Source organism: Oncorhynchus masou, chromosome 30, assembly GCF_036934945.1.
Source record: "Oncorhynchus masou masou isolate Uvic2021 chromosome 30, UVic_Omas_1.1, whole genome shotgun sequence".
Lineage (NCBI taxonomy): Eukaryota > Metazoa > Chordata > Actinopteri > Salmoniformes > Salmonidae > Oncorhynchus > Oncorhynchus masou.
This window is the reverse complement of record NC_088241.1, coordinates 54,247,923-54,267,412: the sequence shown is the minus strand read 5'-3', so window position 1 is coordinate 54,267,412 and position 19,490 is coordinate 54,247,923. Positions and strand designations below refer to the sequence as shown.

General features: G+C 42.3%; 1 protein-coding gene across 5 annotated transcripts in view; it reads left to right on the top strand.

Moving 5' to 3' along the window:
- The first annotated feature begins 934 nt into the window (after positions 1-934).
- The window catches only part of LOC135522779 (vasoactive intestinal polypeptide receptor 2-like), a 24,030-nt gene continuing 5,474 nt past the window's right edge, over positions 935-19,490 (top strand). The window contains exons 1-4 of one of the 5 annotated variants that reach the window (XM_064949365.1): positions 935-1,878; positions 8,313-8,411; positions 8,865-8,972; positions 9,504-9,598. In XM_064949365.1, coding sequence (XP_064805437.1) covers positions 1,743-1,878; positions 8,313-8,411; positions 8,865-8,972; positions 9,504-9,598 — 438 coding nt within the window. In that variant the 5' untranslated portion in view covers positions 935-1,742. Of the gene's footprint in view, positions 1,900-8,308; positions 8,412-8,864; positions 8,973-9,503; positions 9,599-19,490 lie in introns of all 5 variants that reach the window. The other 4 variants (XM_064949364.1, XM_064949366.1, XM_064949367.1 and 1 more) reach the window with 4 other exon arrangements.

Sequence of the window (19,490 nt, the reverse complement as noted above, 5' to 3'; positions counted from 1 at the left end):
CCATGTGAATGTTGTTATGGTATAAAGACATTCTTCATCATCACATTAAACTCGTAAATGACTGAATGATCTGTGAGTCAGACAGGACACAGCTGGGATGAGTTTATCACTGGAATTTCATCCTCTCGTCTCTCCTCTCCTCTTTTCATTCTATGCTGTTCTCTCTTCTCCTTTTCACTCTATGCTGTTCTCTCCTCTTTTCTCCTATTTTCCTCTCTTCTCCTATTTTCACTCTATGCTGTCCTCTTCTCTCCTCGCTTCTCCTCTTTTCATTCTATGCTGTTCTCTCCTCTTCACTCTATGCTGTTCTCTTTTTACTCTATGCTGTTCTCTCTTCTCCTCTTTTCACTCTATGCTGTTCTCTTCTCTTTTCATTCTATGCTGTTCTCTTCTCTTTTCATTCTATGCTGTTCTCTTCTCTCTTCTTTTCCCTTTATCCTGTTATCTTCTCCTCTTTTCACTCTATTACTGTTCTCTCCTCTCTTCTCCTCTTTTCACTATATGCTGTTCTCTCCTCTCAACCGACTCCCCCTCCCTCCTTTTCTCTGTTCTTCTCCTTACCCTCTCTTCTCCTCTTTTCCACTCATCTCTTCTCTCCTCCCCTATTTCTCCTCTCTTCTTATCTTTTCTCCTCACAGGAATGCATCAGAGTACCTCTGATGAGACATCTATCTTTCATTATAATTCTCTGACAGTCATTCTGGCATTTCGGAGCACTATCAGCTATCAGGTTTCGAAGACTACGAGCATGTAGAGTGTAGTTCAGGTGAAGGCCGCTAGAGGTCACTGTGGTGGTGCTGTAAACTGAAGGCCAGGAAGATGGCACACCAGGCAGGTAAACCTAAGTTACATGTCCTTCACTCTGACACTCAACTCATACCTCATAGTCCTACTCTAAACAAGCTAAATACCCTTTAGACAACTGATTATCTTTGCCGTCCAGACAGAAATGATTGGAGACTAGGAGTCTAGGGAGTAGGCTTCTAGGCCTAATCTCTGTCCTTAACCAGAACCACAGTTGTAGTACACTGAACAGAAACTACAACACATCTTCTCATTTTGAAGATAATAAACTAACCATCCAGGGACTTAATGTGACAGAAGAGGTCATGTGATGAGTTACCTTGCCTAAGACTGAATAATTGCCCTTGACCCCAACCCCAGCCGTATACAATGTCTCTCGCTCTCTCTATTTATCGCTCTCCTTTTCTCTCTGTGTGAGAGTGAGTGCTGTTGTTATTGAGCCCACTGACTGCCTCGGTAGCGCGGATCACTCAGGCGCGGGCAGAGGCTGGACGGAGTTGACGGGAACGCCCAGTGCCATAAGTTAACGGGAAAGAGATCTCTGCTGTCAAACCGACCTCCGCCTCACTTCTGATAGCTGCCCTCAGAGCTTTCTGTGACTCGGACTGACTCCCCACCTTTCCAGCATTCTCTTTCTTTTTCATAGTTTCCCTGCTTTTCTCTCTCTCTCTCTCTCTCTCTCTCTCTCTCTCTCTCTCTCTCTCTCTCTCTCTCTCTCTCTCTCCATACCAGTACAAACAGCTTTCTGTACGATTTTAACGGACACCTCGTGGAACGTTTTTTTTTTTTTGCGTTTACAAGCTGTGATTATTTTCTTCACCAATTGACTGATGACCATTATTAATGTGTACTTTTTTCGGTGTCTGATGACTTATTGATTTTTCGGGGTTAAATATTATGCGGGCTCTGCCCTCGAGCTGCGCCCTGAGAGGGTCCCCATGAGTTCCGCTAAGTGTGACAAGACCCCACGGTGCGCTTGGACATTTCGGAGTACTACTTGCTCGTGCGCGGCCTGCAACCATGGAGCGGTCACGGGTCGGTCTGCTGTTCCTCGCACTCTGCTTTTTGCGTGTGGTGAGTAGATGTCACCTACAGGTAGGTTCTGTGGCGATTTTAGCATGTAAATCTTGGTGGGATAAAAAAATAAATACTATGCATAACAGCAAAGCCACTGCACAATACTAAACAATACAGTAAGTGCACTATAACGGTGACAAACGGTGTCTACAAACTGTTAGGGCCTCCATAAAGCTGTCCCAACCGCAGAGCTTTCTTTTCAGCACCATGGAGTGAATCTTTACCATTGCTACACCTGGCTATCAGCGGAGCCTCGTCTGGCAGATAAATAGTTAATTCAGCCTCATTTACTGTCATTTAATAAACATAGCTGATATGGCTGACTTGCTTAAACAAATGTGGTTTCTACTGACAATTTTAATGTACAAACTATGGCATTAGGGGATCACAGAGGATAAAAGCCAATCCATAATTTCGATTAAGACATTAATGAGCAAGTTAGGATGGACATAGTCAATTTAACTATTTGTTTAGCACTTTTGAAATGTACAGTGACAGAATTAAGAACATGGGCCGTTCTTACAGTGTTCTACCTGTACAACAAGTCAGAACCCTAGGACAAATAAAGGGGGCATATAAGCAGACAATCAAAGCTCTTACAATTACAATATTCAATTATTACATTTCTCTAAAACAGGCTAATGGCTACATGTACATCACCAAGTCAGAACAGTAGGCTAAGTTATGAGGTGGAAAGGGACCACATTATTAGGGTGTTGTGTAGTAAGCTACTAACAGCTTATTACACAACAAACACTTAGTATTACTTTCTTAGCTACAGTATACATAACTCCCTGTCATATTACATAATTTATGTAGCAGCATACAATACATTTTTGGACTCACCTTGTTGTGCTGCGCTCACTTGAACAGGAAGGTGGCGCGGCGGTCCTTGCGGTCCTTGTGGGCAAATTTTGGCATCAAAGTCTGGCATTCTCTGGATTTATTGTGCTTTCAAAACAACTCTGGAAAAAACAAGGTTGAATCATGATGTCAGTGATCTTCAGGTCGGAGCTCTAGAAAGAGGCCTGAGTTCCTTATCTGGAATTCCGTATTGGATGACTGTTCAAAATGTATTTTCCCAGTCGGAGCTCGTTTTTTCCAGAGTTGCCAGTTGTCTTGAACTCTTAGATTCCCAGTTCTGAGTTTCCAGATGTTTTGAATGTGGCAGAAGTCATGTGAATGTCATGTGAATGTTTATCATTTTAAGCCTGGAAAGAGACCATTAAAACCAGACTTGGACCACACACCCACTCCACTTAATAGCAGGATAGTGATTGATTTGCAACGCTTACAGTTAGCCACTGATTCCTTCCAAACCACTCATTGTAGAATTTGCTATTTCCAACTTGTTGTGTAATGTTTATCTCCACTGGCCGATGAGCTCCGATACGTTTCATCTATAATTTTTCTTCATATGACAAGGCTTGAAAAGGATTTACCAGTAGATTGTCAACCTGATTCATGATGATGACTGCTTGTTTAGCTTGCTAGCTAAGATTTTGAAAGTATGATGTTGACATGATCAATCCAAGGTAGACAAAACGGGATTTGACGTAATTTTATCTGTGGCCAATGACCTTGAGCCTTTTGGATGGGCACTTCTAATGTAAGTCGATGGCAGCACCCAAGGGGCTTGAATTTTTGAGCGGTGATGTAGTGTCCTCATGAGTGACAGAACACTGAGCCAAACACGGCGCAACTAGAGAACATTAACAACTCCTATGATCCAAATTTTCCGCTGGCTGGCCCACCACCACAGAAAGCACTGAGCTAGGCTGAAACACTTGCATTTTGGAGCTGCCTTACTCAAGAAAACAAAAAAAGAGTTGTTTGTATGTGGCTTTATTAACTCAATTATATATATTTTTTACATTGTTTGCAAACTGATATGTGACATGTATTCATGCTAAAATAATGTGCAGAACAGATGGGCCTCAAAACAGGTTTGTAAACAATGGCAGGTCACCACTGGCTAGGTGCACTGTAGAAAGTAATTGCCCAACTCATTAAACCAATTGAATAAGCGTTTCTCAAACATCTCCAACTGCCTGTAGAACTCAAATCATATACGTGGTACTTCACTCAGATGTAAAGCGGATGTTCTTATAACTTCATGTTTTCGAGTATTGTTAACAAAATATTAGGTTATTGAGTAAATATATCTTTATTTATCCGCTGTGCTAATCTAACGTTATTGACTTTTTACAATTACTTTTTACACTTATTAAATAAGTTGTTCTTACTTAAGTCTATTATGTTATACATCTTTGTTTAAAATAATAAAGTCATAGTCAGACACATTGATATTTGTGTGAAAAAACACTTGATTGATCTACGTTGTGCTTATTCAGTCCTTTCCAAGTTTTCTTTTATCCCTCAGAAATGTTAAGACTTTGTCAAGCAACTAGTAACTGACAACAACAAAAAAGTATTTAGGGCTACTGTAAATGCTGTGATGATATGGAGGAATGAAAAATGATCTATCCTTTGTAAAAGCCTATCAGTGGTGGACAGCTAAGCTGACAATGTGGGCGAAATGGTAAACGTTGTGACATCTGACATACAGGTAGATTGATGTACTCTGAAAAATATAGAGCCACTATAACTGAAAAGAAACAAGAATGTAAATGCATATTTAGTTTCCAGTCTTTATATGTTTTTATACCAAGTCGAGATTCTCATGAGTCAAATGCAATTGGAAGTGAGTTGATTGCCCATAGCGTTCTTTCATGGTATGCTAGAGGGCCTTTAGAAAGTGTTCATACCCCTTGACTTATTCCACATTGTGTTGTGTTACAGCCTGAATTCAAAATGGATTAAAATATAATAGTAATAATCGCCCATTTGCAGTTGAAGTCGGGAGTTTACATATACTTATGTCGTAGTCATTAAAACTCATTTTTCAACAACTCCACAAATTTATTTTTAACAAACTTAAGTTTGACCCAAGTTAAACAATTTAAAGGCAAGGCTACGAAAATACTAATTGAGTGTATGTAAACTTCTGACCCACTGTGAATTTGATGAAAGAAATAAAAGCTGAAATAAATCATTCTCTCTACTATTATTCTGACATTTCACATCCTTAAAATAAAGTGGTGATCCTAACTGACCTAAGACAGGGAATTGTTACTTGGATTAAATGTCAGGAATTGTGAAAAACTGAGTTTAAATGTATTTGGCTAAGGTGTATGTAAACTAACTGACTTCATCTGTACACACAATACCCCATAATGACATGGTGAAAATCTTTGCAAATTTATTGAAATCTTTGCAAATTTATTGAACATGAAATACATATATCTAATTTACGTAAGTATTCACACCCCTGAGTCGATACTTTGTAGAAGGAACTTTGGCAGCGATTACGACTGTGAGTCTTTCTGGGTAAGTCTCTAAGAGCTTTCCACACCTGGATGTGCAACATTTGCCCATTATTCTTTTCAAAATTCTTGAAGCTCTGTCAAATTGGTTGTTGATCATTGCTAGACAACCATTTTCAGGTCTTGCCAGATTTAAGTCAAACTGTAACTCGGCCACTGAGGAACATTCACTGTCATCTTGATAAGAAACTCAAGCGTATATTTGGTCTTGTGTTTAAGGTTACGGTCCTGCTGAAAGGTGAATTCATCTCCCAGTGTCTGGTGGAAGGCAGACTGAACCAGGTTTTCCTCTAGGATTTTGCCTGTGCTTAGCTCCATTCTATTTTTTATCCTGAAAAACTCCCCAGTCCTTAACGATTACAAGCATATGTACCTACCACTATGGAGAGTGGTACTCAGTAATGTGTTGTATTGGATATGTATCAAACATAACACTTTGTATTCAGGATAAAAAGTGAATTGCTTGACACGTTTTTTGCAGTTTTTCTTTAGTGCCTTGTTACAAACATGATGCATGTTTTGGATTATTTTTATTCTGTACAAGCTTCCTTCTTTTCACTTTGTTAATTAGTTTGGTATTGTGGAGTAAATACAATGTCGTTGATCCATCCTCAGTTTTCTCCTATCAAAGACAAACTCTGTAACTGTTTTAAAGTCACCATTGGCCTCGTGGTGAAATCCCTGTGGTTTCCTTCCTCTCCGGCAACTGAGTTAGGAAGGACACCTGTATCGTTGTAGTGACTGGGTGTTTTGATACACCATCCTAAGCGTAATTAATACCTTCACAATGCTCAAAGGGATATTCAATTTATGCTTTTTTTTACCCATCTCCCAATAGGTGCCCATTGGAAATCCTCCCTGGTCTTTGTGGTTGAATCTGTGTTTCACTGCTCAACTGAGGGACCTTACAGATAATTGTATGTGTGGGGTACAGAGATGAAGTAGTCATTAAAAAATCATGTTAAACACTATTATTGCACACAGTGTGTCCATTCAACTTATTATGTGACTTGTTAAGCACATTTTTACTTCTGTACTTATTTAGGCTTGCCATAACAAAGGAGTTGAATACTTTTTGACTAAAGACAATTCAGTTTTTCATTTTTATTAATTTATAAAAATGTAGAAAAACATAATTCTACTTTGACGTTATGGGATAAACTCAATTGAATCTATTTTAAAGTCAATACAACAAAATATGGAAAAGTCAAGGGGTGTGAATATTATCTGAAGGCAAAGTAAACATCTGATGGCACCAGCGCCCGTATCGCCCATATTGGTGGCCATTTTAGGTTGTACCGGTATGTCAGATTAGTTTAATCGTCAATTTATCAGCATCAGAGCACCACAGAAACACAGCACTTTGAATGAATAACAGACACATGTTCATAACAAGTGGCTAAGGATGAAATGTATCAAAATATCTATTCAAAACATGAAAAAAATACAAAATATTGACTATAAATATGTGAAAATGTTAAAATATATGCTTGTTTTGGGGAACTTAAACCATTTACTTGTGTTACAAAATATTATTAAAATTTAAACTGTTACTGCTTGACAGAGTGTGTCTTTGCAATCATTATCAATTTGGTGTAAAAAATGACCCCAATTGACACTTTTAAGCTAAAAATGTGTTGGTTAATCCCATTGTTACTTAATTTGATCCAGGGTGGGTTCTCCTCAGACAGACAACTCTTCCAACAAATCACGAGGCAGACATGCCAGAACATCGCAATTAAAAACCAAAGTTTGCAGGCAAAACCTTTGCAGTGGTTCTTGTGAAAGTAGTTGAAGCAAACTAGCCACTTGCGAAAAGTGCTCATTAAAAGTAACCTCTGTGATCTCAATGTTGCTAGCTACTATTTTGTATTTTGTTCAAGCGAATAAGGTAATGACTTAGTTCCTCTATGCCAAACTGAGGTTCTATTACATACAGACATGTTAAACTGGAATATTTGAAAATTGTGGGAGGCAACCTGGATGTCTAGAGAGACTACAATCCACCTGTCTCTCTCTCGCTTTGTCTGTCTGTCTGTCTGTCTGTCTGTCTGTCTGTCTGTCTGTCTGTCTGTATTTCTCTCTCTCTCTGTTTCTCTCCATTCTCTCTCTCTCTTGGAAACCCGCACAGTGTCAGGATATTGAGAATTTCAATTTTGTGTGCAATAAATAAATGACATATTATAGGATGTTACATGTTTCCATTGGTAGTGGTGAGATAACGTGTGATTGGTTGAGACAGTAACGGGGAACTGTGTGATTGGTTGAGACAGTAATGAGGTTGTGGGTTATTGGTTGTTTGTGTTCTGGTGACAGTAGAGTTGATAAATCAGCTCCAAAAGGAACAGAGATGCCAAGAGGATGCGGCCGGTGCAGGGGAAGGAGTGGCAAGGAGGGAAAGGTGTAATCACAATGATAGTCCTGAACTATGGCAGAGCGAAGTATTAATTCACAATATAAACTTCATAGATCACCCAGCTTAACTACTCACACGCACGGATGCACACCTATACACATGCACACACAATACAAGCATATGAACCCCACACACAGTTTATGTTTGTCTGTAAGTGAATATCCTAAAGCCTGCAAGTCAGAAGACATACCTAGCACAGGGATGGCTGTGTGAGTGTCTGTCTGTCTGTCTGTGTGTTTGTGTTAAGTGGAGGGGGTTGTTCTTGGTTTGTTTGTTTGGATGTTCCTGTTGCCTGTGGTCACGATAAGTACCCAATGCCTTTAACCCTCTCCACACAGTGAGCTCTGTCCAAAGGAATGCAAGAATCTCCCTCTCTCTCCGTCTCTTTTCCATCTCTCTTTACACTCCCCCTCTCTATTTCCACCCTTATTTCTTTCTCCCTCTCCCACAGTTTCTCATGTAGTTCAATATTCCAAATGGTACAGCCAATATGTCTGCCTAAATAGATGAGTGAAGGAGACAAGGAGAAGAAAAGAGAAGACGAGGAGAGAAGACGAGGAGTGGAGGCAGTTAAGTTAAGTTGAGACACATCCATTGACTGTCTTTTTACTCCCTCTCTGTCTAGAAAGTCAGCGGGAGAAATCCCACGTGTCACTTCCTCTGGGAGCTGCAGAGGGCAGAGCTAGTATGTCACTATGAGCTGAAGAAACAATCCATGGAGCCTGCAGGTAGACACATTCTCACACGAAATGGTGTCCCGTAGGCCACCACAGCCCACACACACACACACACACACACACACACACACACACACACACACACACACACACACACACACACACACACACACACACACACACACACACACACACACACACACACACACACATACAGGTTTGACATGCATGAGTGGTTGTGTGTGTGTACATTTTCTTATGACCTGTTTGTACGGGTTTACACCATGCGTAGCTGTAGTGAAAGTGAACAGAATCGTATCTGTTGGTACACAGGGTCCCCTAACGCCTGTGACCTGTGTCTGCTTTCCCACGGGTTGTGTGTGTGTGTGTGTGTGTGTGTGTGTGTGTGTGTGTGTGTGTGTGTGTGTGTGTGTGTGTGTGTGTGTGTGTGTGTGCGTGCGTGCGTGCGTGCGTGCGTGCGTGCGTGCGTGTGTGTGTGTGTAGGCTGTGGTGGCCTATGGGACAACATTTCGTGTTGGGCCCCAGCAGCATTAGGGGAGGTGGTGACTCTCTCCTGCCCCCCTGCTCTCACACACCTCTTCGGACGACAAGGTAAACACAAATCTATTCCTCCATCCCGCTGTACCTCAATCATTCCATCAACCATACTGTACATCCTGTCAGTATAAAAATTCTAGTTGCAAATTAAATGTATTAGTGGCCTCTCGATGAACCCACTCTGAGATTAGGGGTCACCATAAAGCAGGATTTAGCACCCTGAGAGACCTTCTCCTGAGGCTTAGGCCGGTGTCTGTAACCCAGCTAAAGGTCTGTCCAGAAGATAGAATCATCTACAGGTTACTCTGAGCCACAGTTGTCATGGTCTGGGCCTGGCACTGAGGGAACCAACAGATAAGGAATGAGCATATAACGAGTGGTTTGTTCTTCACTCAGCAGTAGATTGCTGCGAGACAATCTGGAGGACCGTGTCTGTCTCCCGTTGCACCTGTCTGTATGTCTATCTGTCTATTAAACATTTTAAAATATAGTATGAGTTGGCCTTAGCTTTGCATTTTCACACCTTGGGCAAATTCACGATTCCTGACAATCCCTCCTTCTATTCCTGTATGTTCTCTCTTTTAGGCAACATCAGTAGGAACTGTACCGAGGCTGGCTGGTCTGACGTCTACCCCAGCCTCAGCACTGTCTGCTGGTCCAGCGACAACAAACCCAACATGGTAGGATTAACCATGGCAACTCCACAGTTAGTGAACCAACATGGCAGAGAAACCTTAACTACTGAACCAGAATGAAGAAACAGACTCCATTCACTACTAAATCACTATATAGTCAGACACTGCACTGAGCTGGAACAGGTTGTTCAAGCAGTTGTGACTCAAATGGAAACTTCTCTTTTGTCTGCTTGATGATAGTGGGTGATAAGGTCAGGGAGCCCAAGGAAATTACATTTTGATCCCTCCAAACATTTCACAATGTTTGTCATACCCTACCTCTGAGTGTGTGTGTACTCCCTGTGGGCCTGAGGCGTCCTGTACGACGAGAGTAGAGAGTCATAGGGCTTACGTGGCCTGGCTAGGTTATTGCAGGGATATAGGAGACTGCATTCCAGTGCTCAAAGGTCATATTGGGCCTTAATCAGCAGTTGTTCCCAGCCTTGTTTCTTTAATGGCAATGTAACTACCAGGTTATAGAGAATATCTGGAACTGGTATCTGGTATCTCTCTCTCTCTCTCTTTCACTCTCTCTCTCCGTCCTCCTCAGTGATTCCATATGGTTGATCTTTGGTGGTATGACAGCCTCTGTGGTTGAGTTAGTCCAGACCCTCCCAGGTGTTCCATTGAGATTCCACAGTCAGAGGAGAGAATTCTGTCTGGAAGAGGAAGGGATGAAGGGGTTCCATGCCTTACAACTGTCGAGAGGAGTCTGGACATTCCATCCCCAAATAGGGTCAAGGTCAGGGGTCAGAAGTGAAAGGTTAAAGTTAGGGTTTATTGTTTGGGATTAGAGACAAAGCACAATATTGAGGTTTGAACAGTTTTATGTTTGAATGTTGATACATTGTGTGTGTTTGTAAGTGTGTGAACGCATGTGTGTGTCTCAGATGGTGTCTCACGCAACAGGCTCTCACAGTTTCACTGCAGAATCCGATGTTTTGTCCATAAATGTACATTTTGGAGGTTAGGGGAGACCAGGGTTGGTTGTCACGCGTTTACTCTTGTGTGTATTTCTCAGCACCATGATATCTTACACGACTCTTTTCAACATTAATAGAAAGACCAAGGTTCTGGGTTGAAATAGGGCTAATTTGTATACTCACATCTTCAAATCAAATTAAGTTTATTTGTCACGTGCGCCGAGTACAACAGGTAGACCTTACAGTGAAATGCTTACTTACAGGCTCTAACCAATAGTGCAAAAAAAGGAACTGGGTGAAAATTGGTAAGTAAATAAATAAAACAACAATAAAAAGATGTAAATAGCAGTAGGGAAGCTATATACAGAGACCGGTTAGTCAGGGTGATTGAGGTAGTATGTACGTTCGTGGCCAAAAGTTTTGAGAATGACACAAATATTAATTTTCACCAAGTCTTCTGCCTCAGTTTGTATGATGCCAATTTGCATATACCCCAGAATGTTATGAAGAGTGATCAGATGAATTGCACTTAATTGCAAAGTCCCTCTTTGCCATGCAAATGAACTGACCCCCAAAAAACATTGCCACAAAAGGACCAGCTGACATCATGTCAGTGATTCTCTCGTTAACACAGGTGTGAGTGGTGACGAGGACAAGGCTGGAGAACACTCTGTCATGCTGATTGAGTTCGAATAAGAGACTGGTAGCTTCAAAGGGATGGTGGTGCTTGGAATCTTTGTTCTTCCTCTGTCAACTATGGTTACCTGGAAGGAAACACATGCCGTCATCATTGCTTTGCACAAAAAGGCATTCACAGGCAAGGATATTGCTGCCAGTAAGATTGCACCCAAATCAACCATTTATCGAATCATCAAGAACGTCAAGGAGAGCGGTTCAATTGTTGTGAAGAAGGCTTCAGGGCGCCCAAGAAAGTCCAGCAAGCACCAGGACCGTCTCCGAAAGTTGATTCAGCTGCGGGATTGGGGCACCACCAGTACAGAGCTTGCTCAGGAATGGCAGCAGGCAGGTGTGAGTGCATCTGCACGCACAGTGAGGCAAAGACTTTTGGAGGATGGCCTGGTGTCAAGAAGGGCAGCAAAGAAGCCACTTCTCTCCAGGAAAAACATCAGGGACAGACTGATATTCTGCAAAAGGTTCAGGGACTGGACTACTGAGGACTGGGGTAAAGTCATTTTCTCTGATGAATCCCCTTTTCGATTGTTTGGGGATTCCAGAAAAAGCTTGTCCGGAGAAGACAAGGTGAGCGCTACCATCAGTCCTGTGTCATGCCAACAGTAAAGCATCCTGAGACCATTCATGTGTGGGGTTGCTTCTCAGCAAAGGGAGTGGCCTCACTCACAATTTTGCCTAAGAACACAGCCATAAATAAAGAATGGTACCAACACATCCTCCGAGAGCAACATCTCCCAACCATCCAGGAACAGTTTGGTGACGAACAAAAATCCAAATCAAATCAAATCAAATTTATTTGTCACATACACATGGTTAGCAGATGTTAATGCGAGTGTAGAGAAATGCTTGTGCTTCTAGTTCCGACAATGCAGTAATAACCAATAACAATTCCAAAACTACTACCTTATACACACAAGTGTAAAGGGATAAAGAATATGTACATAAATATATATGAATGAGTGATGGTTTCGAGTACAGTATATACATATGAGATGAGTAATGTAGGGTATGTAAACAAAGTGGCATAGTTTAAAGTGGCTAGTGATACATGTATTACATAAAGATGCAGTAGATGATATAGAGTACAGTATATACAGTGGGGCAAAAAAGTATTGAGTCAGCCACCAATTGTGCAAGTTCTCCCACTTAAAAAGATGAGAGAGGCCTGTAATTTTCATCATAGGTACACTTCAACTATGACAGACAAAATTAGAAAAAAAAGTCCAGAAAATAGCATTGTAGAATTTTTAATTAATTTATTTGCAAATTATGGTGGAAAATAAGTATTTGGTCACCTACAAACAAGCAAGATTTCTGGCTCTCACAGACCTGTAACTTCTTCTTTAAGAGGCTCCTCTGTCCTCCACTTGTTACCTGTATTAATGGCACCTGTTTGAACTTGTTATCAGTATAAAAGACACCTGTCCACAACCTCAAACAGTCACACTCCAAACTCCACTATGGCCAAGACCAAAGAGCTGTCAAAGGACACCAGAAACAAAATAGTAGACCTGCACCAGGCTGGGAAGACTGAATCTGCAATAGGTAAGCAGCTTGGTTTGAAGAAATCAACTGTGGGAGCAATTATTAGGAAATAGAAGACATACAAGACCACTGATAATCTCCCTCGATCTGGGGCCCCACGCAAGATCTCACCCCGTGGGGTCAAAATGATCACAAGAACGGTGAGCAAAAATCCCAGAACCACACGAGGGGACCTAGTGAATGACCTGCAGAGAGCTGGGACCAAAGTAACAAAGCCTACCATCAGTAACACACTACGCCACCAGGGACTCAAAACCTGCAGTGCCAGACGTGTCCCCCTGCTTAAGCCAGTACATGTCCAGGCCCGTCTGAAGTTTGCTAGAGAGCATTTGGATGATCCAGAAGAAGATTGGGAGAATGTCATTTGGTCAGATGAAACCAAAATAGAAAATTTTGGTAAAAACTCAACTCGTCGTGTTTGGAGGACAAAGAATGCTGAGTTGCATCCAAAGAACACCATACCTACTGTGAAGCATGGGGGTGGAAACAACATGCTTTGGGGCTGTTTTTCTGCAAAGGGACCAGGACGACTGATCCGTGTAAAGGAAAGAATGAATTGGGCCATGTATCGTGAGATTTTGAGTGAAAACCTCCTTCCATCAGCAAGAGCATTGAAGATGAAACATGGCTGGGTCTTTCAGCATGACAATGATCCCAAACACACCGCCCGGGCAACGAAGGAGTGGCTTCGTAAGAAGCATTTCAAGGTCCTGGAGTGGCCTAGCCAGTCTCCAGATCTCAACCCCATAGAACATCTTTGGAGGGTGTTGAAAGTCCGTGTTGCCCAGCAACAGCCCCAAAACATCACTGCTCTAGAGGAGATCTGCATGGAGGAATGGGCCAAAATACCAGCAACAGTGTGTGAAAACCTTGTGAAGACTTACAGAAAACGTTTGACCTCTGTCATTGCCAACAAAGGGCATATAACAAAGTATTGAGATAAACTTTTGTTATTGACCAAATACTTATTTTCCACCACAATTTGCAAATAAATTCATAAAAAATCCTACCATGTGATTTTCTGGATTTTTTTTCTCATTTTGTCTGTCATAGTTGAAGTGTACCTATGATGAACATTACAGGCCTCCCTTATATTTTTAAGTGGGAGAACTTGCACAATTGGTGGCTGACTAAATACTTTTTTGCCCCACTGTACATATGAGATGAGTAATGTAGGGTATGTAAACATTATATTAAGTAGCATTGTTTAAAGTGGCTAGTGATATATTTTACATCAATGCCTTTTCCAGCTTGATGGAGCACGTTGCCATAAGGCAAAAGTGATAACTAAGTGGCTCGTGGAACAAAACATCAATATTTTGGGTCCATGGCCAGGAAACTCCCCAGACCTTAATCCCATTGAGAACTTGTGGTCAATCCTCAAGAGACGGGTGGTCAAACAAAAACCCACAAATTCTGACACACTCCAAGCATTGACTATGCAAGAATGGGCTGCCATCAGTCAGGATGTGGCCCATAAGTTAATTGACAGCATACCAGAGTGTATTGTAGAGGTCTTGAAAAAGAAGGGTCAACTCTGAAAATATTGACTCTGCATCAACTTCATATAATTGTCAATAAAAGCCTAAATTGTCAATAAATGCTAATTGTCAATAAATGCTTGGAATTATGTTTTAGTGTTCCATAGTAACATCTGACAAAAAATATCTAAAGACACTTAAGCAGCAAACTTTGTGAAAATTAATATATGTGTCATTCTCAAAACTTTTGGCCACGACTGTACATGTAGATATGGTTAACGTGACTATGCATATATGATGAACAGAGAGTAGCAGTAGAGTAAAAGAGCGGTTGGCATGCAGTGGTCGGGACACAATGCAGATAGCCTAGTTAGCCAATGTGCAGGAGCACTGGTTGGTCGGGCCAATTGAGGTAGTATGTACAAGAATGTATAGTTAAAGTGACTATGCATATATGATAAACAGAGAGTAGCAGCAGCGTAAAAGAGAGGTGGGGGGTGGCACACAATGCAAATAGTCTGGGTAGCCATTTGATTGCCTGATCAGGAGTCTTATGGCTTGGGGGTGAAAACTGTTGAGAAGCCTTTTTGTCATAGACTTTGCACTCTGGTACCGCTTGCCTTGCAGTAGTAGGGAGAACAGTCTATGACTGGGGTGGCTCTTTGACAATTTTTAGGGCCTTCCTCTGACAGCGCCTGGTGTAGAGGTCCTGGATGGCAGGCAGCTTAGCCCCAGTGATGTACTGGGCCGTACACACTACCCTCTGCAGTGCCTTGCAGTCGGAGGACGAGCAGTTGCCATACCTGTTAGGATGCTCTCGATGGTGCAGCTGTAGAACCTTTTGTGGATCTCAGGACCCATGCCAAATCTTTTTAGTTTCCTGAGGGGGAACAGGCTTTGTCGTGCCCTCTTCGCGACTGTCTTGGTGTGTTTGGACCATTCTAGTTTGTTGTTGATGTGGACACCAAGGAACTTGAAGCTCTCAACCTGCTCCACTACAGCCCCGTCGATGAGAATCAGGGCGTGCTCGGTCCTCCTTTTCCTGTAGTCCACAATCATCTCCTTAGTCTTGGTTACATTGAGGGATAGGTTGTTGTTCTGGCACCAACAGGCCAGGTCTCTGATCTCCTCCTGTTAATGGGATTTATCTGTTAATTGAATGATTAGAATATTCCACCCTGAAACCAAAAATTGTATGGAATAGATTAGAATGTATAAAATTCTAATCAATAAATGTGTAGTTCGCGTCAGAATTAGTGTAAAACAATATAGCTAATGTTTATGTCTTTATAGTGTCTTAAAAACAGACTGTCTGAGCAGAATTCGGTGCCGACCTTGGCTGGGGGCCGCTGAGACATTTGGGAAAGGACAGGGAGTGATTCTCAAGGTCCCTAATCTTTGTCGACTGGGTAGCAGGACAGTACGTGCGTAGGATACCGACTGTTTGTGTGCAAATGTATGTGCGTATGAATTCTGTTTGTGTGCAAGCGTATGTGCGTATGTAGCCAGTATAAAATGACTGGTTTTGTACAACTAACCAGCGCTCTCGTGAATAAACCTTATTGACTATTTTAGCTGGGCCTCTGTCTGTTTAATTTCAATCAGTATCTTACACACTGAGTAGTTTAATTTAATTAGTTTATGAACATCGAGAACATAATTCTCATGACACCTCCCTATAGGCTGTCTCGTTGTTGTCGGTGATCAGGCCTAACACTGTTGTGTCATTGGCAAACTTAATGATGGTGTTGGGGTCATGCTTGGCCATGCAGTCATGGGTGAACAGGGAGTACAGGAGGGGACAGAGCACGCACCCCTGGGGAGCTCCAGTGTTGAGGATCAGCGTGAAAGATGTGTTGCGACCTACCCTCACCACCTGGGGGCGGCCCGTCAGGAAGTACAGGATCCAGTGAGGGAGGGTTTTCGTCCCAGGATCCTTAGCTTAGTGGTGAGCTTTGAGGGTACTATGGTGTTGAATGCTGAGCTGTAGTCAATGAATAGCATTCTCACATAGGTGTTCCTTTTGTCCAGGTGGGAAAGGGCAGTGTGGAGTGCAATAGAGATTGCATCATCTGTGGATCTGTTTGGGCAGTATACAAATTGGAGTGGGTGTAGGGTTTCTGAGATAACGGTGTTGATGTGAGCCCTTACCAGTCTTTCAAAGCACTTTGTGGCTACCAACGTGAGTAGTCATTTAGGCAGGTTACCTTAGTGTTCTTGGGCACAGGGACTATTGAAACATGTTGGTATTACAGACTCAATCAGTGTTGAAAATGTCAGTGAAGACACCTGCCAGTTGGTCAGAACATGCCCGGAGCACACGTCCTGGTAATCCGTCTGGGCCTGCAGCCTTGTGTATGTTGACCTGTTTGAAGGTCCTACTCACATCGGCTACTGAGAGCGTGATCACACAGTCGTCCGGAACAACTGATGCTCTCATGCATGCCTCAGTGTAGCTTGCCTCGAAGCAAGCATAGAAGTGATTTAGCTCGTCTGGTACGCTTGTGTCACTGGGCAGCTCGTGGCTGTGCTTCCCTTTGTAGTCTGTAATAGTTTGCAAGCCCTGCCACATAAGCCAAGCATCGGAGCCGGTGTAGTATGATTCAATCTTAGCCCTGTATTGACGCTTTGCCTGTTCGATGGTTCGTCGCAGGGCATAGCAGGATTTCTTTTAAGCTTCCGGGTTAGAGTCCCACACCTTGAATGCGTCAGCTCTACCCGTTGGCTCAGTGTGAATGTTGCCTGTAATCCATGGCTTCTGGTTGGGTTAAGTACGTACAGTCACTGTGGGGACGACATCCTCGATGCACTTATTGATAAAGCCAGTGACTGATGTGCCGTACTCCTCAATGCCATCGGAAGAATCCCGGAACATGTTCCAGTCTGTGAAAGATGGGGTTGAAAATGCATCATTTTATGCCTTGAGAAAAACCTTTTAGTACATTTGCATGTGTACATGTGTGGGTGTGTGACAGACAAAATGATGTGTGTGAAAGAGAGGTAACAAACCCAGATAGCATAGATACCTCTGCCCAACGGATGTGCACATGATGCATTGAGCAGTTTAGACATGGTTTGCTCATGGCAAGATGTCTCAAAGATGTGTGTAGAATGCCTACATTCTAAATTATACAGTTCTACATCGTTTAGATGTCAGCCATGCGTCAACATTCTATTCTGATGTCTGCAATGTTTTACCAATATGCAAACGTTCTCCACACTACATATTCCCAACACATTTTGATATGTTGGCCAAAGCTGTTTGTGTTTACTTGTAATGGAGGTCTCTATAGCAACAGCTTAAAATAGCTTGGGATTTATTATACTGTATACTGGCAGTAGCAATGTCCACTAACAATATAGTAATAATGAGTTTGACAGTGACAACTAACCCCACATTCGATATGACATCCATCCCCACCACTTCCTCCAATGCTAATTAAGATTTGTATTTCTGATTGCATTTATTAAGGATCCCCATTAGTTCCTTCCAAGGCAGCAGCTACTCTTCCTGGGGTTTATTATGGATCCCCATTAGTTCCTGCCAAGGCAGCAGCTACTCTTCCTGGGGTTTATTAAGGATCCCCATTAGTTCCTGCCAAGGCAGCAGCTACTCTACCTGGGGTTTATTAAGGATCTCCATTAGTTCCTGCCAAGGCAGCAGCTACTCTTCCTGGGGTTTATTAAGGATCCCCATTAGTTCCTGCCAAGGCAGCAGCTACTCTTCCTGGGGTTTATTAAGGATCTCCATTAGTTCCTGCCAAGGCAGCAGCTACTCTTCCTGGGGTTTATTATGGATCTGTCAGGACCCGGTTACGAACCTGGGTCTCCGGAGTGAGAAACAGTCACATAACCAACTGAGCCACGAATAGTCAGCAGAACCCAGAAGATGAGGCAGACACAGCAGTACTTAAGACGGTGTATTTAATAAAGTAAAAAAAGGAGAAGTCCTTCAATACAAAAATGGCAAATTCAAAAGGTGGTAGGAATAGCACAAAAAAGCCTCAAGAGATACTCAAAACAAAAACAGAATTCCACAAGAGCATCCACCGGAATCGACAAGAAAACACAGAACACTAGGGCTGGGTGCTAACATACAAACACAGAGCACAGAACTGAGGGAAACTAAGGGTTTAAATACAATCAGGGAAAACGAGGTACAGGTGCAAATAATAATGGGGAACAAGGGAAAAAACATAAGGTCAAAAAGCACAATGGGGGCATCTAGTGACCAAAACCCGGAACAACCCTGGCCAAATCCTGACAGGATCCCCATTAGTTCCTGCCAAGGCAGCAGCTCCTCTACCTGGGGTTTATTAAGGATCTCCATTACCTGTTTATTAAGGATCCCCATTAGCCAAGGCAGCAGCTACTCTACCTGGGGTTTATTAAGGATCTCCATTAGTTCCTGCCAAGGCAGCAGCTACTCTACCTGGGGTTTATTAATCCCCATTAGGATCTCCATTAGTTCCTGCCAAGGCAGCAGCTCCTCTACCTGGGGTTTATTAAGGATCCCCATTAGTTCCTGCCAAGGCAGCAGCTACTCTACCTGGGGTTTATTAAGGATCTCCATTAGTTCCTGCCAAGGCAGCAGCTACTCTACCTGGGGTTTATTAAGGATCTCCATTAGTTCCTGCCAAGGCAGCAGCTCCTCTTCCTGGGGTCCAGCAACATTAAGGCAGTTACATACTGTTTAAAACACTTTACCCAATACTTTTACTGAGTTATCTCAGGACACTATTCCACTATCACATATTTACAATACAACATCAACTAACCTGTACCCCTGCACACTGACTCGTTACCGGTGCCCCCTTTATATAGCCTTGTTATTGTTATTCTTACTGTATTACTTTTGACTTTAGTCTCCATGGTAAATATTTTCTTAACTCTTCCGGAACCGCACTATTGGTTAAGGGCCTGTAAATAAGCATTTCACAGTAAAGTCTACACTTGTTCTATTCGGCGCATGTGACAAATAAAGTTTGATTTGAACGTGTACGTCTTATCATTTGTAAGTGTGTCTGTGCCTCTTCACAGTCCCTGCTGTTTCATAAGGTGTATTTATACTGAATGCATCAGTTACCTGATGTGGAATAGAGCAAACCCCAAGCCTACATTTATTTAACTAGGCAAGTAAGTTAAGAACAAATTCTTATTTACAATGACGGCCGTAACTGCCTTGTTCAGGGGCAGAACGACATACTTTTACCTTGTCAGCTCTGGGATTCAATCTAGCAACCTTTCGGTTACTAG